The following is a 24,966-nucleotide window of genomic DNA, read 5'->3' as shown; positions in this document are numbered from 1 at the left end:
AACCCTTAGATTACAGTGTTTTAAAATTAATAAAAACAATTCTGGGGCCCTCAGCCTCGGGGCCCCGAGGACAACGGCAAAGAAAGAGAATTAAAAAAAAAAATTGTGGGGCCCTCTTCCTCCGGGGCCCCGGGAAAGAGGGCCCCAGAATTGTTTTTATTCATATTAAGAGTCTGTAATCTAAGAGTTAATTAGTTTTCGACGACTGGGGCCCTCGAGTCGGGCGTCTCCACTGTTACGTGTTATTTCAGTGAAATTTTTTGACGTACCTAAAATAAAACTTAAGTGCTCTAAAAATTACGTTTTAGGTCGAATATTATATCGTCCTCGGGGGCCCCGGCCGCGATCGCGGCCTAGCGGCTCTGGCCAGTCCGAGCCTGTGCCTAGCCGCAAATAATGCATAGAGATAATAGAGGATTTCCGACCAAGGTCAAAGGGACAAGCCGTAAGGCGCCCTTAATTCAACTTCATCTCATCGCAACCATTCTAAGCCCCTTCATCTCGTTGAGTATGCAATTCGATCTCCTGGGAGTTGTCATGGTTGCTCCAAGTCCAAGTGAACCTCTACATGAGCCTTGAGACCCATGAGAATGTATGCATAGCAGGGCTCACGTTATAATGCACATAGTTCAGTTTGGCATAAATACGTCCAATTGTCCGTCTTGAAATTCATGAGGAACTCTTGGTTTTATCGTCACACGATTACAATACGAACAAATTCAGATGTCATCTATCACACTTCACTGGCCAGTGATGTGATTTCGGGTCATCGGGGACTTTTCTGTTTGTTCGCAATTTGACCGTGTACGAGGGTCTTACAAGTATTCCCCCACAATGCATTGCTGCAGTGGAGGTATTCTAGTTCCAAATTCCTTCAAATATGCTGATCAAAATATGCTGTGGTCACATTAACAATATTTCGGTCGAGTCTCAAGGTCACGCGGTGGATTAACCGACATTGACGTCACATTATACACCATTTCCGTCAATTTTTGGTGGCCTACGCAATATTTTGTATAATGACTACATGACCTTAAGATAATGAGGATAATATTGATGGTGTGACCACGGACCCTGGAATTCAGAATAACGTCACCCAAAAAAACGATGCTGGGGTTGGTCAGTTCAAATGACAAACGTCTGATGACGTTTGAGTCGTCATGGAGCATGGATGGATTTACTAGTTTTTTTCTTCTTTTTCCGAAAACTATTGATTTTTCCTTGACTATACGTTTGGTACTATGATGGATCTTCCCTTCGAATTTATAGGTTGGCAACGACTGAAGTTTTCATGTGGGGAGGTTGGCAGCCCTTTCAAGGGCCTACACGGCCTCCAAATAACGATTTTACTTATGAAAGTCTTCGAACCTAGGTGTACTCTGGTTTCACTTCAATGGGTCAAGTAAAGGTTGGCAACAACTACAATTCGGTTTCGAATATTTCGTGGAGAAAAGTTGGCTGCCCTTTCAGGCTCTTAGACCTCCAAGAGCAAACTCAATCGTGATAGGCTCCCAACTTCGGTGCTTTATTTTCACTTCGATGTTTTTTTTTTTTCAACGCATTTGATTGGTTTACGGTAATAGCCAACGTGACGTCACAGCTGAAAATGCTCCCGGGCTATGTTTGCACCACGCCGTACGTTATAAATATAGGCACCAGGGGGTGGATCGGGCAGTCCCTGGCCAGGACTCGTTGGTAAAGGTATTATGTGTTGCATGTGTGTTATATGTTTTATATGTGTTATATGTTATTTGTGTGTTATATGTTATTTGTGTGTTATATGTTATTTGTGTGTTATGTGTTTTTTATGTGTTATATGTTATTTATGTGTTACATGTTTTTTATGTGTTATATTTGTTATCTATGTGTTATATGTTTCTACTGATGCGTGTTGCGTATGTGTGTTGCGTATGTGTGTTACGTATGCGTGTTGCGCATGTGTGTTGCGGGTTGCTTGTGTGTGTTGCGTGTTGCTTGTGTGTTACATGTTCCTTGCGTGTTACGTGTTGCTTGTGTGCTATATGTTGCTTTTATATGTTACGTGTTGCTTTTAAACGTTACATGTTGCTCGTGTGTGTTATGTGTTGCTTATCGCATGCTAGTTCTAATTTGTTGTTCTTTTTTATTTTTTGAGGTTTCTTTTCTCTTTGTCTTTTAGCAATTTAACGCATTTCCCGGTGTTGGTTCCTCCTCTTTTTCTACTAACTTTTTTTTTTTTTGCTTTCTAAAAGACAAAGAGCAAAGAAAACCAGTAATTACTTGTAGATTCGCGTTTTTAAAGTAGAGTCCCCCAACCCCTCCCGCGTAGTAACATAATTTCAATTATGTTACTTTTTTCTTTTTTTCTTTGTCTTCTGAAGCGTGCCAGTAGGGCTCGCTCTTTTTCTTTTCATTCTTTTTCTTTGTCTCCCCTCCCCTAACAGAGAGTGGGTCTAGGAATTTTAAATATTCTAACGCCTCGTAAATTTATAACAGGGGGCGTACGATACCGTAGCTTTGGTTCGAAGGATGCAGTGGTGTTTCGGCACTTCGTTCAGTCGGCCGGCGGCCATCGCTTTCCTACGACGGCTGAATCCATAACCAGGACCCGGTATGGTGCAAGTTAGAGGGCGGTAAAAGAAACCCTCGGCCCTTCTGGCGAAAAAAAAAAAAAAAAAAAAAGATGGTCCATTAGTATAGGCGGGAGGATACGTAAAACTCCTTCATCTCTCTCTGTTTTTTCCGTAATTAGTCATGAAGTGGATTGGTAGGCCTACGGGGGAAGCAACCACTATAAAAAAAGAAATAGTGTATTTTCCGAAGAGAATACACTAGCAACGCGCCACTGAACTTACCTCCTGAGAAATTAAGTGTTTATAAAAGTCGGTCTTTCCCTGGTAAAAATAATCTGATGGCTATCGCCAAAACACAGTGATGTCATGAGTTTTTACTAACATAAACTGTGTTTTGGTGATGGCCAACTGATTATCTTAACGAGGGTTTCTCTAAGGTGGTGTGGAAAGAGTTCCATAGATAAGAATCAAATTTTCTCGTCGGTTTTTCCCAGTTCAAATTGATGAGTTAGCCGTCACCAAAACAAACATTAATTGAAGTCATATGTGTTTTGGTAACGGTTAAATCTTAATTTTAAAAAGGGGTTCTTTAAGGTGGTGTGGAAAGAGTTCTTCTGAGGATAAACCAGCAAATGGCAGGAAGTAATTGTAAGTCGCGAAATAGCTTTCTGAGATATTATGTAACACGTTACTTTCATTGAAGCGAAATAATAATATGGAAAACAGTTTTTTCTAGTTTCACACGCAGAAAATTCACTTGTCCTCAGTGTTTCAAAAAAAAAAAAAAGAAATTAGGAAGCACATTGAATTGAACGTCTTTATATTAAAAGGAACCATATCCATTCTGACATAATCCCTGAAATCCATCAGAATGCATGCTTGGCAAGGCTTATGTCCCAACGGATGTAGTTTCTTTTGAGTCAAATGCGTCCAATTTTGGTTGAAGGAAGATTACTTTCGTTATAGAGCGAAATTTCTCGCTTACAGACAATCAGCAGCGATATACAAATAGAGGGAACGGAATAACAACGATGATATAGCCCGAAATGTGACAAGGACAAACAGCGCAAAAAATGGGTAACCAAGGCTAAAAATTAGAATTTTATTGATCCTTTCTTACTCATTTTCTTTGATTTTTTATCCGTGTGACAGAAGGGGTTAATGTCGCACTGATCTCCAGACTTATTGACAATTCCTGAAGTTTCCACCACTAACGTGTTCCACCACTTCCCGAACCGCCCACGCTACGAATAAAATTGTATGATGACCTCTGGAATAACCTCTTCAAATTTGTAGATTAACCCTCCGACACCTGAGCAGATTCTGGCCTCCGACACAAGATAGAGCGTATTTAAGTTGCATTTATTTATTTACCTTCGTATAAAACATGAATTTGTTATACAGGGTTATCCAAAAGTCACTGACCACCCCTGTAACTTTTTTCCAAATTGAGATAGAAGTTTGAAACTTTGGGAATGTTCCTCGGTCTAAGGTAGCAACTTTTTGGTCCCCCCAAAATTTTGGGGGGTCGAGGCTCGACCCTTAGGCGGCTCGAGGTTTTCAAATAGCAACCCCCCCTTTGTGATACCTCATTCGAAAGATAATAAAAAAAGAAAATTTTTGACGCAAACCGCAGGTCAAAATGTTCATTTTTGACAAAATGGCGGCCGGTCAAAGTTCAAAATGGCGGAAATTTGGCATCTCCGTTGTTTATTGACGGATTGGTGTGAAACTCGGAATTCTACGGTTTTTTTAGATGAGAAAAACGATTCTGGCATTGGTTTTCCAGAAAAGTCAGTCCTTTTCAAAATGGCGGCGGTCAAAATGGCGGCCTAGAGCGGGAAGTGGATATTTAGGCTGCATATCGTTGGATTTGCAGGAAACTTGGTTTCTGGGGGTGTTTCGGCACGAGAAGAACGAATCTTTCATTGGATATCTGAAATTTTGACAAATTCCAAAATGGCGGGAAATCAGTTTTACGGCTGTTTACCAATGGATTTGCATGAAATTCGATATCCTGGCGGTTTTTTTAGCTGGATTAAAAGGAATCTTCCATTAAATTCTTGAGATATCAAATAATTTCATGCTAATCCATCGGTAAACAGGTGTAAAACTGATTTCCCGCAATTTTTCCGCCACCATTTCGGAATTTGTCAAAATTTCAGATATCCAATGAAAGATTCGTTCTTCTCGTGCCGAAATATCCCCAGGTACCAAGTTTCATGCAAATCCAACGATATGCAGCCTAAATATCCACTTCCCGCTCTAGGCCGCCATTTTGACCGCCGCCATTTTGAAAAGGACTGACTTTTCTGGAAAACCAATGCCAGAATCGTTTTTCTCTTCTCAAAAAACCGTAGAATTTCGAGTTTCACACCAATCCGTCAATAAACAACGGAGATGCCAAATTTCCGCCATTTTGAACTTTGACCGGCCGCCATTTTGTCAAAAATGAACATTTTGACCTGCGGTTTGCGCCAAAAATTTTCTTTTTTTATTATCTTTCGAATGAGGTATCACAAAGGGGGGGTTACCATTTGAAAAAAAAAAAGTTAGCCCCCGCCCCCCTTAAGGGGGGCCGCCCCTCAAAATTTTGGGGGGACCAAAAAGTTGCTACTTAAGACCGAGGAACATTCCCAAAGTTTCAAACTTCTATCTCAATTTGGAAAAAAGTTACAGGGGTGGTCAGTGACTTTTGGATAACCCTGTATGTTCACATGCATCATAATCAAAAGCCCAGACCCACAGTGTACTGTCGAAGGAGATCATGCGAGACCATGCCGAATACGAATTTTTGATTCCTTGAAAAATCAGTGCTATTTCCGGACTGACCAAATGTTCCGGACTTATAAAGTATAGACACCCTGGGCAACCTTGTCCACAGGACCAAATGTCCACACTCCCCTGCACCATCAGGATCTTGCTGGATGGCCCATTTTCCAGTAGTGCCCGCCGACGCGTGCTATTAGAATACGAGCAGTACCCACTAAAAAAGCGTAGAGCAGTAGTAAGATAATGGATACTCGAAAGCGCACAACAAACAACCCAGCATGAGCCCTGGATCACGTGCGAGAGCAGCGTCACCGAGGCTCGAGTCGACGTGTAAATAGAGTCCTTTCGCCTCGGGCTCTTCAATTGGACGTAGCAGCCGTGTCTAATTGCTGTATTAATCGAGGATTTTGATCCGAGGCCCCGGAGGTCGCGCTGCTGAACCCGTGACATCCGATCTCCGAACCCGATCCGGGACCCCCGCCTCCTCCTCCCCCCCCCCCCCCCCTCGGGCGCACGGTGGGGAGAGTCGACGTGAGAGGTTGGACATAAGGTCATAGGATAAGTAGACTACGTCAAACAAAGCGAAAGCTCCGTGCGAAAGAGGCAATGTTAACATTTTCCTTCCAAGAGTCTTTCATTACCAACACCATGTAACGTCGTGCTGGTCTCTTTCGATTTTAATTTCTTTTATATTTTTGTACTTTTTCAGCGGCTGATAATTATCGACGGATTTGTGCATCATAACGTGAGCGCTGTTATGTGAATTGTACATCCTTATGGATCTCTAGTCTTAATGCACCTGGTTCCGTTTGGCAGAGATACGTATACGTCCATACCAGAGACGCTAGATTTTCAACGTTTTGCCGCGGCCCCCTTTCAGATTTCAGGTGCCAACCTCCCTCACGGGGCGTTTAAATCCGTCTCGGACCGGGTAAAAAAATTCTAAGACTTTCCGGCACTGTAACGTCAAGTGTGACGAAATGGCATCGTAATTCGCAATTTAAGTCTTAAATCTCAAGTCCAATGGTCCAAGCTCTGGCAAAAGCTCGTTCCAGTGTGCGGCGGCGGCTGGGTTATCAATTCGGGCGACATTCTTCATTAATTGCATTACGGATCCTTCATTTTCCTGTCGCTCGGTTCGGGCGCCGCACCACGACCAACGACCGGATGTAAGCTCCTAGACCCAGAAGTCGGTTCTCACGAGGAGAAAGAGAGGACTTTCGGGCCACTCGGATGGGACCAAAACCATAATGGAGATGTTGCATGTGTGAGGAATTTGCGATTTGACTGTTGATTCTTCTGTAAAAGTTTGCGAGAAACACGATGGCGCCACTGGTTCTCTCTCAAAAAAAGCTCTCAAGTTGAGCCAAAATGGAGGGGATATCCCACCCTACCCTGAGAGTCCACCTCTACATCAAGACAAACTCTCCATGCAAAGATAGGGAGCAAATACATTGACAGGGCTGCCACTTCATTAAATTTTAGGGACTCTAAAACTGAAAAGACGGCATCCCTGCTGATGCATTTACTCCCTATCTTTGCATGGAGAGTTTGTCTTTATGTAGATGTGGACTCTCAGGATAGCGTGGAATATACCCTCCATTTTGGCCACAAATTCAGGCCTTTTTTTGAGCTTGGGAGATGATTTCAGAGAAAACCAGTGGCACCATCGTGTTTCTCGCGAACTTTTACACAAGAATCAACAGTCAAATCGCAAATTCCTCACACATGGAACATCTCCATTTTCAACGAAGATGTCCAGGCGGTCGTGACAGCGAAGAGAGCAGTAAGGGTCTTTTCGAAATCGAGTTCCTTTCAAAATTCGTCTAATCCATGGTGTCTAGTTTTCATGGCAAAGCTCATTCCCCGATTTTTCCCTGATTTTCAGGAGCTCGTTGAAATTTTTCGGATTTTTCCCCGGAACTTCTGAAATTCCCGAAATGTTCCCATGCAATTCATCGCATTCCGACGTCTAATCGTCCTGCTTCCGACTTTCAATAATCAGCCTGCCACAACTCAGAGCTCCCCTCGGTGCCTTTCCATGCCAACGAACCATCGGGCTTACTTAATGAGGTAAAAAATGACTGCTATAGCGACAGGGAAAACTCGAAGTCATAGTTATCCAGATAAGCGAGGGAGGGCCCGGGAAGGAGGAAGATAGAGGAGCGTCTAAAACCGGCACCAATCATGCGAAACCAATAAAATATTCAGATACGTAGGCTCTCCGTAAATCGATAATTATTTTCTCGCTTTTGTGAACGACCGAACGAACCCGGGCGAGTCGGTCTTAAATCCCAGAGAATCGATTGTTGAAACTTTATCGACTCACCCTAATCGATACGTAGCATTGTTAAGATAGGGATATACCGATTACGAATGTCGATAACGATTCGACTATCGATCCGTGTCTGGAGTAACGACGTATCTCAATTTTCACGAGAACCACTGACAGCAAGGAGTTAGACGGTCAGTAAGCGTTATTTCTACGTGTCCTTGCGTGCTTACGTCAGTGAAGGGATGAAAAACACAACAGTAGGGACGTCCCTGCTTCTAGCGAAGCCCGATGTGTTGCGCTTTTGTTCGGAGGGTCTTTTCAGAGCGGGAGGTGAGAATGGTAAGAATGACTGCCGAAAAAGTAATATTATTAAGCCGTCAGCGCTCAGCTGTTGCGCCGCTTCGAGGCGCGTAGTATCTCCCCTCGCCCTCGGTCTCGGCGCGAGAAAAAACACGATTAGAAAACAGTATTCTGACTTCGACGGGTGCCATATGCCGAATGCGTCTAAAAATAAGGGACGCTAAACTGGAGGGTACCTAAAAAAAATTTCAAAAAGGTGCGCAGCCTTGATTTTCATTGGTAACAAACGGACCAAACCTGGATTCCTGGAACCAGAAGTGGAAAGTGAAAATTCACGTTTGGAAATTTCAAAGGCCCTTCCATATTGTGTTTGTTTCCATGTGTCTTATTTGTGGTGTTGCTTCAAGGACTACGTTAGCAACCCAGCCGAAGATTGGAGTAACATAATCGGGCCTTATTTTTAGACTTAATTCCCGAATCTGAGCGACAGCTCATTAGGAACATACAGCGGAGCATTGCGAGTTCACGCCTCGCGCTAACACGCCTTCAATTCTGCGGATGCAACACGGACATCCATCAGGCACGAATAGTTGTATCTCTGCGCCGTTATGAACACACGTCCTTTCCCTTGCTCTATTTATTCATTCCATATTGTATTTGTTTCCATGTGTCTTATTGGTGGTGTTGCTTCAAGGACTACGTTAGCAACCCAGCCGAGGATCCGAGTAACATAATCGGGTCTTATTTTCAGATTTTTCCCCGAATCTGAGCGACACCTCATTGGGAACACACAGCGGAGCATTGGAGTTCACGCCTCGCGCTGTCGCGCCTTCAATTTTGCGGATGCAACACGGACATCCATCAAGCACGAATAGTTGTATCCCTGCGCCGTCATCAACGCGCGTCCTGTCCTTTTCACGTTTGGAAATTCCAAAAGGCCCTAATAAATTTCACAAAATTCGAAAGGTGCTAATTTTTAACGGAATTATTAATTAAACCTTCGGAAGTCCGGAAAACTTTTCAGATAGTCTTCCCTTTGATGCGGCAGTTTTATGCTACTGTGCTGGGGTGCTATAAACGAAGGGAGCACAAAGGGGGGTTACAGAGAAATTTAGCCCAAACCAAACCTCTAAACTTCTTCTTGGTTTTTTTTTTGTGCTATTACTCTAGTAGAGGAGCAACCTCTAAAATAAATGAAAACATTTACAACGCGTGAATGTTTTAGGCAGGTATGTTGAGGTGTCAAAATCGAAAATCACAGTTTCTGGGCGTTTCTTGACCTCCTGAACGAATCTTCAAAAGTTTCAAAAAATTGTATGAAATTTTCCATTTCAGCCTGGAACCCCTCCGTTTGGAGTGTTTCAGGGTAATCGGAGCCAGAGGACTGATGATTAAAATTGCACTAGAAAAAAAACACATTGGATCTAGAGAGACTCTTAAAAACATCGACAAAAAAAATGCTCTTGAATCAATCAGATTTAAGCTTAAATCAAGAACCAAGCCTCTTATTTGAAAGGATTTCCTTTTGATTTAAGCTTAAATCTGCTTGAATGAAGAGTCCTTCTTCTTGTCAATGTATTCAAGAGTCTGGACTCCAGATCCAATGTTGTTTTTTTCCAAAGGGGTAGATAAAGCGATAGACAAAGAAGAGAAAATGATAATAGACTGATCCTATTGGTTTAACGGGTGGTTGGGCATGGACAAACGAAGTTAGTAAGGGATTAACTATCGGCATCCCACGAGACGACCCATCAGTTAGTTCATCATTTTTTCTCATAGTCTATAAGAACCACTCATTTCGACCAATGGGATCGCTCCATACTCCTTCCGTCTTCTTTGTCTATCGCTTTGCCTATCAATTCCAACGATGAGCCCGCTGTTCCTATGCCGCTTACGAAGTTTCAATTCCCACTCGACAATCGACGAGCTCATTTCATAACTACCGAATAGAAGCGGCCAAAAAATATCTCGAGTGGGTCTGGAAATAGTGATGTGTTTGCGTAACCAGCGCCTGCACTTGACATTTTGTCTCCCGGGCAGGATCCGATCAAGTTAGCTAAAATAACGAGTCGGGAAGAACACACGAGGAGTTTGAGGCCGCTACGAGCGTTGTTTGCCCAAAGACGCGGTTGGCGGTCTCCGCGAGAATCCGTCCCCGACCCTGACCTTAAAGTCGGCAATAAAATTTAAGGTGAAGGCAGCCCGTCGAAGGGAAGCTGGTCGATCCTTCATCAGCGATCGGCATCGATTTTGTTGCCGGTTCAGGTTATTTGGAAAAGCTCGAGGTGCTTAATTGCTCTCATTAGTCACGAGGATCTACTTTCGGACTGTGCCGGAAGTTGGGGTGATCGTTCAGCGATCGGGATCTATTCGAGCCGCGCTCAGCAGTAAGGAAGCAGCCCACTGGAAAAAAAATACATTGGATCTAGAGTCCGGACTCTTGAAAACATTGACAAGAAAAAATACTCTTGATTCAATCGGATTTTTGCTTGAATCAAAACGAAAATCCGCTTAAATTAAGAGGCTTGGTTCTTGATTTGAGCTAGATTCTGATTGAATCAAGAGTACTTTTTCTTGTCGATGTTTTTAAGAGTCTCGACTCTAGATCCAATGTGATTTTTCTTCCAGTGCCGTTTGCAGACATTTTGGGCCCTGAGGCCTCCATGGGGGGAGAGGTGTCATGACGTTATGTCCATGCTCTCTCCATCAAATTACCTACTCAACCGATGAGCCAGATAATTGTACTTATAATTGTATTGCATTGTATTGCAAATATGTGCAAAATGCAGTCAAAATGAAGTTCGGCTGAAAATCGGTCCGATTCTTAAAGGTCAGAACTTCCAGGCACCGTGCTGCACGGTCCGTGCAGCCTCGAAACTTCTTGACGTCCGAAAGAGCTGTGGCTCTCAATATTCCTACGCGAGTATGCCCGTGCGGCACTGGACGAGCGGTCAAAATATTGCCGTGCTAAGGAAAAACGCCGTATGAACATCCGAGAGTTGCCAGATTTCCCCGAATGAAAAACGTATTTTAGAGGAAAGTTATGCATGCATATTTTTCCTTGAAATTTTCAGATATTTCGTATTAAACCGTAAACAAAATTGACCGGAAAATGTTCACAATTTTCCAAGTAAATTCGGTTTTTATCGGAGGAAACTTGGCGACGTCTGAGGGCTCATTCGGCGTTTTTCCTTAGCACGGCAGAATAGAAGTCACTGTCTCATCATTCCGATCTCGTGCCTCTTCCCAAGTTCCAACGCATGTCAATGGGGCACTCGCCGGGGACCCCTGAGGAGGGGGGGGGGGGGGGGGGGGGGGTTCGGCCGTGAGGACCAAGGCCGCCGAAATGATTCACCGCACGGTTCTCTGATCTCCGATGGGCATTCTGGGCACCACCGCCGCGTCCTGGCTTCAGCGACCGGTGCGGTGGTGAGAAAACTCACCATCGCTTGGAGAGGACGGAAATGGGGGTTGCCAAGTTGTCACGAAGTTGACTTCAAGTTTTTGGCGTTGAAATGGCGTCGGATTTAATTTACAATTTTTCGTCCTGTCCCCCCCTGTCAGGAGCGTGTCAGGCAACGTTGAAGGCCCCCCTCCCTCCATCCAAATGCACCCATGTAATATTATGGGACGCAGGCAACCCCCCCACCCCCCCCAAAGAAAAGAAAATAGAGGAAAAGAAGGATGAGAATGAGAGCAAGAAAAAGGAAGTAATAGGTATTTATTAAGAGACATGCAGGATAATCGAAAAATTTTAAGTACTGTAGAAGACGATAAATTTCCTTCTTTCGTGGAAAAAAAATAAATAAATAAATAAATTTAAAAACAGTTAAAATTTCTTATTATAGGTAAAAGGCAATAGATTTTCTTGTCTCCAGCGAGATTAAGTTATGTAAGCCGTTTTGTAAGAACATAAAGATCATGCATTTTTCACCTCGGTATCACAGCAAATACGCGATTTTTCTAGAGGTCTTGTAAAAATATAAAAAATTAAGCAGTTACAACTTAAAAAACAGCGTAAAATCAGTCCTGAAAGACAGCAGGTTTCAGAGGGTTTTTCTCAACAATTTTCAGAGGATCTTTGTTAAAAAATTTTAGGGGGTCTTTTTCAAACATTATAAAGGGGAAGACCTGAGGACCCCCTTATTCTAGGGCACTCCCCCTTAACATTCCGACGAATATCAGGCCAAGGTTTCAAGCTCCTAGTAATTTGCTTTGTAGAGAAATTTTCCAGGGTTTCAAGGGTATTGTTCCTAAGATTGGTAAAAGCACTGGCAAACAATTTCCTCAAGTTCCTAATTGTAAGTTCTCCATTTTGGAATTGCTGTCGTAGGGCCAATTTTAAAGGAATGTTCTTGGAGTCTAAGGATGCAGAATTAACCTGTTTGTGCAGCGGTATTGCAAGCATTCACATGGCATGCCAAGCCATTGGATAAACCTCAAAGCGATCATGTGATTGTTTCCCCCCATCGCCGAACACGGTCAGCACTGATCATATGGGGCTTGTCAAGCACCTCGGCAGGACAAGTGTACGCGCCTTCATATATTTCCCCATCTTTGCGTACATTTTGTCCAGCTGCATCACACATGGAGAGCAAAAGGAGACCCTTAAGAAAGAAAAAGAAAAAGGAAAAAGTGTTTCCTAAGGAATATTTCAGGAGATGAGTCGAAATCTTCACAAACTAGGATTTCTGCTGTTAGGAACTTTCCTTTATCCATACTGACAAATACTTTATTCGAACTTGTGCGATAGTATCTTCATTTCATGACGGTAGGATCCCAAGTCATTTGATCATCAACCGTCAAGAATAATTTTATCGTTCAGGAAACACTGGAATTCTACCCTCTGCATTCAACAAACCGAGTATGGGCGGATCCAGTTTATGTCAGGCAGAGCACATTACTGAAAGAGTATGCATGCAATCCAAAAGTGTTTGAACACATAACTGAAAGAATATATTCAATTCCGAAATTAGGAGCAACAGTTTACAAAGCGCGATCAGTGATTTAAAGATGGATGAGCTGTTCTTACCGTAAACGGTGCTGAAGAAACATACGGCTAAAATCGCCACACAAGATCCTTTGGAACCGATCATAATGAAAATCGCACGCTAATCACACACGTTCAAAATGAACACAAAAAGCACCACAAAACGTGCTTTCGACGCGAAATAATCAACGGGAAGCTAACTAGAACTTCTCTTGGAATGATTATATTACTACCACACACAGCTGATGGGACAACAATTCTACCGTCACCCGCGAAAGTTGGAGGCGAAACCGAAGAAGATAAAAGCGTACGTTCCACGGACGTAAACAAAGGAAATCACGTAAGCTTCGTGCTTAGGGCTTTGAAGCAAATTCTCGAATGCGACAAATGCAAATGAATGAATCACAAGCTCAAAACAAAAATGGCGGCGGAAATGGAATGACATTAGTTTCTTGGAAACGCCACCAGGGTCGCTACGCTACAATACGTTCACGTACAATATGAAAGCGCCTACAATTACGAGGAATACCAATTAAGCTACATAAGAGTACACAATGGAAGGAGATTTTTCTGTATTTTCACAGCCATGGTTAACTTTTCGGAATTCTTGAAGGTTTGTGTGAGTTAAGCAAAAACTTGTACATGGGGGAAGGCCGTACTGGACTCTAGGCCGTACCAGTGATCAAGGGTGGGCAAATTTGTCGGTGCCATCCCTGCGTTGAGAGGCGCCAAAGCCTGGGTGAGATGACATCAAATCATATTTTCTAAAATATGGCAGTTGGACTTTCACAATTTACTTAAGTGAAATGCGTGCAGATCTTTGGAATCACTCTAAGGAATCATTTTTTATCCTCGCCGGGTATTATACGTCAGACACACCTAAAAGTTAGAATTTTATGCTGAAAAAGGTCGGACACTGCGCCACAGTGGTGCCTAGAACATTTTTGTACAACCTTGATTTCTATTGCAACCCAACTCCTGAAATCCTGAAAATTTTTTACCTGATGATAAATCTCTGCAGCTCCCACTTGGTGGACTTTTGGTCTCCTCACCAAAGGGCTGCTATAATTTTAAGACGAAGTAAGAACACTGATTGAAATGCAGATGATTTTTTTATTCCACCCTCGGTTTGAATGAGAATTTGTTTTCCCCCACTTATAAAAAAATATACAGGGTTATTCAAAAGTCACACACCACTGGCCATGAGGGGGGTGGCCATTTGAACTTTTTGAGTTAACCCCCTCCCCCCCCCCCACCCCACTCTCTCACAAGGGAATCAAAAATTGGAAAGTACCTTAAAAAGTTTCCCCCTCAACATGAGGAAAAACTTCTTAAACCGCAAATCGATATCTTAATTAGAACTAAAGTTATGGCCAGTGGTGCGTGACTTTTAAATAACCCAATATATTAGGTGTGTTTTTACAAAAAAATAAAGCTGGCAGATTATTTTTTCCTTCTTCTCTTTTACAGGATATACCTACTCTGAACGCTTAGTTCTGATAAAAAGGGTAAATCATGAGTAAACAAATATATTCAACAAAATAAGTTTACTCTCATGATAAAATAGGCCAAAAAATTAAATAAATAGGTAGGTAACAAAGATATGACACAGATTGAACCACATCCCGATACAGCAAATATTTAAGCTGTCTCTGAAATCCTTTATTAATGATTGCGATTGAAATTAAGTAAGTATTTCTGAGTCGATAGGTAATGTAGGTTCCCTAAGAGCTTGTCTCAACTAGACGCTTGTGGAGAATTAATTGTTGCAACTAGTTTCTCAAATGTTATAGCATTCTGAAGAAAACATAAGAGTAGGAATTGATAACCAAGCAAGATAAATAGCATAAGGGCGTTTTACTGGGTCCTCTGGTTGTAGCTATAATTTTGAAGAGATCAGAATTAAAATTCAATTTGCTGTACACAGCGATCAGTTGTCTGAAAACTACAATTGAGACAAGCCCTTACACTTTGAGAGCGATTTTAATTGACATGAAAGGACAAAATAATCATTCAGTAAGCTTAAATTGATGGAGAAGGAAAAAGGAATAAGAAGGCAGTTATAAAATTGTCGCTTCTCCTGAATACTTGGTACACTCTGGACTCTATAGCATTAATTACTTCCATCTAATTTCATGATTTGTTAAAATATTTCTAGCCTTTGCCCTTTCCTTACTTGTAGAAAACTCAAATCACATGTATAAAGGTGGCTGGAGAAACATAAGATTGTATTTTTGAACGAAAAGAAATCATAGTTTATTGCCATGAAAATCACGGAGAATGGTATCAGTGATAAATTTCATATTTTTCAGTAGAAAAAAATATCTATAACTAGGCAATAAAGTAACAATAATTGACAGGATTTTGTGGAAAAAATAATAATGAAGATGTGCGTTCACATGAGGAGATTTTAGAATGTTCCACTTTCAGTTTCAGAGGTAAAAAATTTTGAGGTTTTTTTTAGTTGCGAGGACCTTTGCAAAATGAAGGAAGAATGCCTGACAATTTACAAAAAGTTTTGATCAGCTCAAAAATAATCGACAATATTTCAAGGATAAATTTTTTAGAGACTCTGATAGAGAAATTAATGAAGAGGATTTTTAGATGAGAAGTATATAAATATGTTTTCTTTCTTTCATTGTGGACTGGATGTATGGATAAGATAAAAATTCCTTGAAAAATGATGGGTAGCTTTAAATTAGGAAGCATACATGGATTAAATTTGAATAGGTACCCTTATTATGAAAGGGATTTCTTATGAATTAATCTTTGGTCGGAAGAAAAAATTGGAGGTTTCTTTTTCATTTTAATTTTTAAAACTTTCCCTGTGCACAGAAACAAGTAGCATCCTTGGTGACATATTAGAAGAGGTGTTACAAAAAAATCTGAAGATATAACACTGATTACATAAATACAATCCATTTGCCATCAAAAATTAAAATACAATCCTAGAGGGAAGAATAAAATTGAAAGTTGGCTGAGGTAGCCCACTATTTTTTTATGGCTAGAAAGTCTGGGTAATTAAAAATTTTTACCAGATTTACCATTAACGTAAAAGTGCCCGATGGAAGGGTAAGAAATTACGTACATCCTATTAAACGTACACGTTAAGATGCAAACAAAACTGCAGATAGTGAAAAAATTATGGATAATACATTTTTGATCATATTGACCATCCACCATGAAATCTAAAATATTTGGAGAAGTTCTGTAGATAAGAATTCTGAGTGATTAACAAAGCTAGGAGGCTGATGAAATTGAATTTTAAATACATACAAAAACATACTATAAAAGAGATCCTTAAGATAAGTTGATTTGAAAGAACTTGATTGATTCTTCTTAAAAATAAAAACAAAGTAGAAACAGTTACAGCAATCTTAACATCATAAATTTGGTCACACATGTTAGCAGGTAGCGAAAGTTGCATTATCACGAAAATTGTAGGTGGGGAAAATCTCACTTGTAATTTTCCTCTAGATCGAACTGTACAGGGAGACTCACAATTATTTTAACACCTCACAAAAACCATTTGAGGTTTAGTAAGAAAACGATGTCTCACCAGCAAATCATGCAGGTACACAGAAATTCTTCTCCCAGTTGTCACAACTCGTTGTCTGCACATTGATAAGTAGGTTTGCGCAGAACATCTTTTCCTTTGTAAACATGCAGAGCCTTAATGAGGATGAAATTGTCGTCTCCAGCACAAAGAAACGCATATAGTCGGCGCTTCTTCAGTATTTCTACAAATATTGTATTTTTTCAAGAGAGAATCATAGCACGAATAGGTCGGAAATTTTTAGTACCTTTTCTCACCAAAGTAGAGAAAAATCACTAGAAATTTCAGGCAAATTCATGTGATGGTTCTTCAATGGTAAAATAAAAAGTAAGTGAGAAAAACTGAAACAGCGCAATCAAGATACATTCCTTTATGCAAGAGGCTAGAAAAAAAAAAACCACATTTCTGTACTGCTCTCTATAATATTCAAAGATTATTTGTTAACTCATTTTGAGACTTATGAAATCTTATGATATTCCTACTTATCTTAATTCTATATTGGACCAATCTTTTTTTCATCAGCAGCACTTCAGAGGGAAGATTTCCAAATTCACTAAAAATAATACCCTGAAAGTATTGGGGACAAATATTTTCTGCCTTCATGCAAATTACAGTCATCAAATTGTCAAGGTTTTACTTTATTAAAAAGACATCAACACTTCCTATCGAAAAATAGGCGAGGGCTTAGGAAGAGCCCATGCAACTGTTGACTGTTTGGAGGTAACAAACAGGATATACATAATTGGCAAAGACTCAACAGACACAGACTTTATAAAGCTCTGGATTTTGGAAAAACCCTGACTTTGTACCTATAGACTAATGCCGCTAAAGAGCTCTAGAGAAAACATAAAAGAAAACAAAAAGAAAAGTGCTCAGACTTTAAATGTGATAAAATGCAGCAAAATGCCACTTTGAAAAGGAAAGGTGCTTGGTCATCAATTTCGCCAAAACAATAAAGTAATCACAGATATTATTCTACTAACCCTCTTTTCGATTTTTGTTCTTAGGTTAATATTGGTCTAAGTGTGTGTTACATGGTAGAGATATGCTATCTGAGTTGATAAAGTTATGGTTTTTTCTTTTGCATGAAGGTTTTGCTTGGCGAAACTTCAGCCGTTGCATGAAACATACACAGAAAAGAAAACGAAAATCTCTGATAACAAACTCCCAGTTACCTTATATTAAGATTACACTTTGCAATTAGGAGCTACTGTTCTCGGCCCACCCATAAAAGCACCTATCTGCATGGAGAAACTAATAACACAAATACTGTTTCTGATGTAGATCAGAAAGAGTAGTTCGTAATTTCAAAATGTAGTCCATTTAACGCATTTTAATTCTACTTTAGGCACTAAACATAAATCCAAAATGTAAAATGCTTTGTGATTATCTATTTTTATGAGGAAGAGATTTTCTTGCAAAATACCTCTTTGACTTTTTAAAATTGGTAGACACAGCAAGAGACAAAGAACACGGCAGGAAAATGGAGTGAGATCCTATTGGTTGAAATGAATGGTTCTTATAGCCTAAGGGGGAAAATTGAAGACTAATCATGGGGTCTCTCATGGGTTGCAGTCAATTAGTCTATTACTTACTTCCTTCGTCCATTGTAACCACCCACTTTCATTAATGGGATAGCTCCATTTCTAATTTTATCTTCTTTAAATACACTTTATCTATCAATTTCAATAATCAGCTCGAAGTTTTGATATTGAAATAGTGCACTGGGTTACGGAGACGCCTACTTGTGTCCCCTCCTTGCTGTTGTCTTATCTTCTGATTCTTTCACCAAATACTCACAGGCGAGCAATACCATGGTTATTCTGGAACCATGCTACTGTTTCTTGAATTGCTTCTGCCAGCGGTGTGAATTTAAACTCAGTACCAATCAAGCTCCGTAACTTATTATTGCAAGCAGTTTTCTTGTACTGACCATCTGCTGCACTACTGTCGAATCTGATCATTCCTTGGTAACTGAACGATTTGGCAATCAATCTCGCCACTTCTTCTATTGAAACTTCATCTTTTTCATCCACTGAAAAATTTTAAACACATCCTTTCAATATTATACGCAAGAATACTTATAAAAACCAAAGAAAGTACTGAGAAACTATCAATGTTTATGGAGAAATAAAGTCTTTAAATATTGGTGACTAAAGTGCAAAACCACGTACCTCCATTTGAGATATTGCAGACTTCCTGCCATGATTTATCTTTTCTTTGGAAAAGTAGACAAGATAATTTTTTGAAAAATTTCCTTGATTGATTTTTTCTTTGGAAAAGTAGACAACATAATTTCTTGAAAACTTCCTCGATTTTTCCTCTTTATAAACAGAAAATTCTGTATGAACTTCAGCCTATAAAATTGGATTGTCTCTCCATAAAAAAATAAAATAAGTGTGGACATTTTGAAAGAAGGCAAGGAAGATAGGTAGTTCAGCGCTTTGGCCATTAATATCAATGTTCTAGCCAGCTTTGGTGGTGTAGTAATGAGGGCAACTGACAACACTGTCATCACATATATACATATATAAATGACAAATGCAAACTCCAACTTAATATTCCAATGCAAACTGCCTGAGCTGAACACTCTCCCCCTCAGTTTCGTACTGGTACTCATTAGAGTTCAAAAAATTTATTTTGGGCTCTAATTATAATTTTTGGAATTTCTTGGCTTTGTTTTCCCTGCGGAATGGTGTGGACCCAGCACCATTTCTCCACCTTGTTACATACATTTTGGGCCTCTTAGTGTTTTTTTTTTCATTTGTACGCACAGTTCGGGGATATGTGTTCTTCCGTTAGGGAGCGGGCGGTTGAGTCTAGATGCGTTCACATCTCCAACCAGCCTGATAATCATTTTTTCGGGTTTTCCTTGATTTGTTATGAGAGTTGTTCAGCAGCGACGGTAGATGGCGCGAGGATCACACTTTTGTGTCATGCCTCGGGTCATATCGATGACAGCGTTTTGATGCTGTCTTGGATTTTGCGACATGTTAAGTTGGGTTCACTGCAGAGTGTGATCTGCTGATGAGGTCTAAAAAGGCCCAAACCGGTATAGATCTCTCCGCATGACTCCAACTTAATATTCCAATGCAAACTGTCTGAGCTGAACACTCACCCCCCTCAGTTTTGTAAAGGTAATCATTAGAGTTCAAAAAATGTATTTTGGGCTCTAATTATAATTTTTGGAATTTCTTGGCTTTGTTTTCCCTGCGGAATGGTGTGGACCCAGCACCATTTCTCCACCTTGTTATATACATATATATCAAGCTGCTAAGTAAGCGCATTAGAGCGCTCTGCGATTCTCAATCGCCATTGGAATCCGTCCTCCCACAGATCATCAGGCAAATGACACATTCCAATCTCCTCCTCCTCTCCCTGTTGCCAGCCCTTTACTGGAAGTAATAATATCACCGTCATCATAAGTTGTTATTTAAGCTGACAATTATATTCAACTAAAATCTCCATGAACAGGTGAGAATATGAAATAATTAGGTTCTCGTACTGCCTCTATCACAGCTAAGCAATGTCTTGATCAGCATATTTACTGAATTCAACCGAGAAATTTGACATTGTTAAAGAGAAGACAAAAAAATTGATTTCTGCCAGCCTTTTTTTAAAATGAATTATTTCCTGGTTTTTTAAATTAAATCGATGGAAAAGATTACTAACAAAAAACTTACAAAACAACAAGAGACTTACCGGATAAAATAACTGGTTCAACTTCATCATACTCTCGCAGCACCCACAGGAATAATTTAGCTAAGTCTAGAGAATAAATGAACTGACGTAGTGGTTTCCCTGATCCAAGAACAACAAATTCTTTGTCTCCTAAAACAGAAAAGAGCAAAGTATGAATTCAGATGTTTTTTAGATTTAGATTGTCTGTGCACTGTGCCTTTCACCTACGCTCAGACAATCTCAACAGACACAGGAAACAAAAAATAAAAACAAATCAAGTATATTTGAGCATATTCTAGTATTATTATAACAAATTTTTCAGAAAAATTGCAGGTGCAGTGATAGGTTCTTTTCCCTTAAACTAGCTAGTGCAATACTTGAAAAAAGAGGCATTTTCATTGATTCGTTAAATATATATGAGACCAGTTCTTGTGATCAGTATCAGGTTAACTATCACAGATGAACCAATTGCCTGCCTGCATGCAAGAGAGTGAAGTGGACGAAGAGATGAATAGGAGTTTAAACACTCATATTCCCGCAGGAATTCCCAGTTTTTACCTCCCAGTTACAAAAAAATACGAAAGTTTTTGTGATCGATGTCTCTTTCTTGTTTTACAATTGGCTTTTGATGTTGAAAAGTCTTTCAATTACTACATGCCTAATTAGCGTACCTCTTTCCATTGCATCATACAATTTCCGAATCAAACCAGGTATAACATGACTACTTTTCAAGTTGAAGTTATCGTGAGGTCCAAAGACATTACATGGAATCACAGAAGTGAATATTTTGCCGTACTGATCATAATAGCCTCTGTTGGAGATATCAATCAGTCGTTTAGCATAACTGTACCCATAATTGGAATTGTGAGGGGGTCCATTGTGCACCTGTAAAAAATAAGAAAATACTTTCACAAATTTTTTTGGCGTTAAAAACTTTCCACTTCAACAGCAATTTCTTTACGGTGAATTCTCACTTCAGCATGGTTCAAAGAGCCTCAAGAATAAAAAATTAAGCACTGTAAGCACAGTTTTCCAGCACTTTCTGAGACCTTTCCCATGATTATTTCCCAAATACACAGTATTCTTCCAATGTCGTGATTTTGAAAAATGAGAATTATATCTTATTATTTTGATTTTTGTTTTTAATTTGCTTCTTTTCCGTAATTATCATCTGCATGCATAATAAACTTATCAGCCGTTCATAGGTAGGTGAAATTTTCAAAGAAGAGAGGAGCAGTGAAGGATTTTTGTTGTGAATGGATTTATTGGACCATATCCAACAAAAAAAAATTGGCTTAGCAGCATTTACGCAGATATTTAACAATAAAATAAATAATATAAAATATGAACATATACAGATATAAATTCAAAATTTGTTCAAAAATCTCAAAGATGTCTTTGCTCAAAAATTAAAGGAAATGTAGTAAGCTTTACTTAAGGGCCCTACCTTACCTAAGGTGCCTATATCAAAGGGCCTTTGAGTCCACATCAGCAATTTTGTATCCTCTATATTAGGAGGTTTGCAATATCCTTTGTAATCAGGATGTCTTCCCAAACAAACTACTCAACATTAGATACTTTGTTGTTTCTGAACAATGAGCATTTACAGCTAAAAATCATTGAAAAGTGAAATTCAAGCACCATCCAAAAAATCAAGCACTTCAAGGCCTTGAAAAAAATTTCAAAAGCAAGCCATTATTAAGGGCGCACAAACCATGTTTGAGTGATTGCAAATCTCAGCTTATCAATGGAATAACTTCAAGTGAGAAAAGTTACTTACATAAAACAAGTATAAATCAATGAAAAAGTAAGGAGGTACCTTGCCTTACCATGGTTTCATTGATGGGATATGTGGTTTTATCTGGAAATATGCAAGTTGAAAGACATGAAACGACCTTGAAAACACCAGTTTCATAGCTTGTTTGCAGCACATTGTCATTTATGTGTATATTTTGTCTCTGTGAAGCAGAAATCAGGCAATTTTTATAGGCGATTGGGGTAATACGTACAACCAGTCAAATATACAGCTTCAAAAATATGATTTCTTGGATTTGTAAGTAAATGAGACAAACATTTGACATAAATTCAAATTTAAAAATAGGGGGGGGGGGGGGGGGTATGCCCTCTTTTACAAGGAGCCCCAAACAAAAGCTTTCTCTGAGGTCTTTGCAAGAAATTGAAAGTATATGCTTCCTGAAAACGGACTATTTTTTAGCATATTACAACTCTGAAAGGAAAGAATAGTATGCTTTGACTAACAATTAAACTTACTTCCTGCATCCTAAGACTTTAAAAAAAAAAACACTTAATTCATAATTTTGCAGGAAGCTGGAAAAACTTAAAAGTTTAGGATGATTTAAGGGGAAATGCCACCTACACGAATTTAAAAAAAAGGAAAAAGGTAGGAGAATACAGAAAGTTTTTGAAAAACGAGGGAACTTCTGGGATATTCCCAAAAATCCTTAGGAAAATGTTTCCAAAAATTTTGCTGATATATTTAGAAAACTTCAATCCTTTCTGAGGATGTTCCAAAAATGTGAAGATTTTAATACTTCTAGATGCTGACAAAATTTCCCTGAGAAAGAGCAGAAGATTCTGTAGTTTCCTGAATTTTTCCACAACGATGCGGGAAGTCCAAAGTTTGACAAAAAAATTGGGAATTCCTGAACTGGATCTTGGTTCGGAAGCTTTCAAAACTGAAGAAATTCTGATCTCTCCAAAATATTCTTTACTTGTCTAGGAAAAATTTTGAGACTTCCCAGAAATATTTTGAAACTTTTAAAAGAAATTCAAAAGATTCCAATAATTTTATAAAGAGACGAACCTTGCAACTTTCCTTCAATCTGGTTAGACAGTTTTATTGTTTCTCAAAGAAAAACTGGGAATGAATTTGCTTCTAATTACATGTTTTTCCATCTCATTTTACCCCAACAAAAATTACCTGAAGGAACTTCTCAAGAGCCTTCTTGTTTGGTGTCCATGAAAAAAAAAATCAAAAAATAAGAATGAAAACGGAAAGAACTGAAGAGTGAAAATATTGCTAAAATTGATTGTACAAGCTAAACAAAATTGAAAGCATAATCTTTTCTGTACCAAAAAATCTAGATTGTGTGCCATGTTGTCAAAAAGACCTCCAACTTTAGCCGCTAGATGTATGACGTGAGTTGGTCGGTACTTCTCAAAAATTTTCCTAGTTGCTTCTGCATCCCTGCAAGAAATAAAAAAACAAACCAGAATAGAAATATAATTTTGTAAACATCTGAGGAAAGCAGGTAGTAGATCACACTGGAAACTACCAGACATTTTGTAGCATATTTTAAGGGAATAATCATAAAAAAGAGAATCATAGAAAAAATTGTGCAGTAACATTGATCAGTCAATCGTCAAAAAGTCTAATGTGATAAGGAAATTTTAAAGATCGAGATGCATGGTTTTGTAGTTTCATCATTGATATTTTGCGAAGCTACACCAATTTTTGACGTAATTATAATGAAGAGATTGGTTACTTGAAATGCACACTTGATACTAACTTTTCTGTTCTTTTTCTTCTTTCTTTTATTATCATCTTTTTTGTCTTTGTGAATTCCATAATTTGCTTCGTGTTGTACACTGCACTTACGCTAAATCGCCGTCCTTGGAGGATAAAAAAACAAATTTTTCCCCTTCCCTCTTTTCCGTCTCTACAACTTTCTTGATTGCTTGGCCAACCAAACCGCTTCCTCCTGTGACCAAAATGATTTTTTCCTCTCCTCGTTTTGACATATTTGCTGACCTGAAACTGAGAGAATAAGTATTATGCCTCTTTTCTTTACGCTAAACTTTACAGGAGCTGTTTAAAATGTAATATGATTTACTTGGTAGAAAGAAAACAAAAAAAAATGTATTCCTTCTTGTTTTGAAAAAAAAAAAAAAAATTGAGGCCATTATAAGCATTTAATACTTGCGCATTGACCCTTTGATGCTGAGTCAGAAAGTATTAGTTACAAGAAATATAATCAAGTTATTTCACTCGATAATGCTGTCAGCAAGCAAAAGGCTACTGCAAGGGAATGTAAATAAAGAGACAAGGTAGGTATGTGCCAGCAATGGGACAATAAATCTTATCTTAATCTAGTCGATAAAAATCTTTGTTTAGAGAGCTGTCAATACCTTCCTGGAGTGTGCTCAGCATTTTACTCTTTTTGAACAAGGATGTAGGTTCAATCTAGAGCTGATCTGCATTTAAAATTGAGATTCCAGTCTGTATCCATTCAGTTAAATTTTGGCACTTTGGCTCCAGAATGACCTCTCCGCCCGAGTGAATTGAGGTGCTGAGCACTTGACCTGGCTTGCATCACACTAGACTCAATGAATCTACGTTGAGAGATTTTATTTTAGGGAAAAGAAAAAAGGATGGCTTTGAAACCTCATACTTTAATTTTCAAGAGACGTATGAGAAAGAAAAAGTACCTCCCTTTAATGAATGGGTAAGTAGATGACAGGAGAGAACTAGGTGAATAAAAGTTAGATAACTTACGATTCGAAGAGTAATAAAAGCAACAAGTCCGAGTACGATAAGCTTCAAAAATATCGAAAAAAAATTAGACTGGAAAATTAAAAGCTATTCAGAGTTGTCACTAGATCTCTTATAATACAACAGCTCGATGCTAATAAATTCATTCGTTATCAGGTGATAAGTAAACAAACAATCCGCTTATCAATCCGGAATTCTATAGACTAAGTAAGAGACCACGATCTGCCACGATCTCACGAGAAAACTCTGAAAGGTATGCAATTTCTACGCATCTACGCTCTGTTTGGAGTCTTGTTTTCCCGCGCTTTTATCAATAACTCATCTGGC

General features: G+C 39.3%; 2 protein-coding genes across 10 annotated transcripts in view; both read right to left on the bottom strand.

The window, feature by feature from the left end:
* Window positions 1–13,280, bottom strand: part of LOC109034746 (uncharacterized) — a 68,607-nt gene extending 55,327 nt beyond the window's left edge. For 5 of the 8 annotated variants that reach the window (XR_011900095.1, XR_011900096.1, XR_011900094.1 and 2 more), the window contains exon 1: window positions 12,932–13,278. Coding sequence is in view for 3 of the 8 variants with exons in the window: in XM_019048045.2 (XP_018903590.1) it covers window positions 12,932–12,995 (64 nt within the window). In the remaining 5 variants the exon portion in view is untranslated. Of the gene's footprint in view, window positions 1–12,931 lie in introns of all 8 variants that reach the window. The other 3 variants (XM_019048045.2, XM_019048046.2, XM_019048047.2) reach the window with 3 other exon arrangements.
* Window positions 13,281–15,115: 1,835 nt separating this feature from the next.
* Gmer (GDP-L-fucose synthase-like protein) lies at window positions 15,116–24,828 on the bottom strand. 2 transcript variants are annotated; one of them, XM_072301853.1, is made up of 7 exons: window positions 24,643–24,828; window positions 23,746–23,898; window positions 23,220–23,334; window positions 21,956–22,084; window positions 20,798–21,011; window positions 20,148–20,276; window positions 15,116–18,480 (listed from the first exon to the last, which is right to left on the bottom strand). In XM_072301853.1, exons 2-7 carry the CDS (start codon window positions 23,886–23,888, stop codon window positions 18,242–18,244), a joined length of 969 nt encoding a protein of 322 aa, XP_072157954.1. In that variant the 5' UTR covers window positions 23,889–23,898; window positions 24,643–24,828; the 3' UTR covers window positions 15,116–18,241. The 2 variants fall into 2 exon arrangements, with proteins under 2 accessions (XP_072157954.1, XP_018903574.1); XM_019048029.2 differs by having other exon boundaries at window positions 23,746–23,904; window positions 24,643–24,825.
* Between the last annotated feature and the right edge of the window lie 138 nt (window positions 24,829–24,966).

The sequence above is a fragment of the Bemisia tabaci genome, chromosome 6 (genome assembly GCF_918797505.1).
Source record: "Bemisia tabaci chromosome 6, PGI_BMITA_v3".
In the NCBI taxonomy this organism is placed as follows: domain Eukaryota; kingdom Metazoa; phylum Arthropoda; class Insecta; order Hemiptera; family Aleyrodidae; genus Bemisia; species Bemisia tabaci.
This window is presented reverse-complemented; position numbering and strand designations above follow the sequence as displayed.

Excerpts from the sequence above, each read along its gene's own strand:
- Gmer (XM_072301853.1), bottom strand. The coding sequence starts at position 23,888 with ATGTCAAAACGAGGAGAGGAAAAAATCATTTTGGTCACAGGAGGAAGC. Across the intron at positions 23,335-23,745 it reads TCCAAGGACGGCGATTTAGC|GGATGCAGAAGCAACTAGGA; the intron begins GTAAGTGCAGTG and ends TATTTCTTGCAG. Across the intron at positions 21,012-21,955 it reads ATCCCATCAATGAAACCATG|GTGCACAATGGACCCCCTCA; the intron begins GTAAGGCAAGGT and ends TATTTTTTACAG.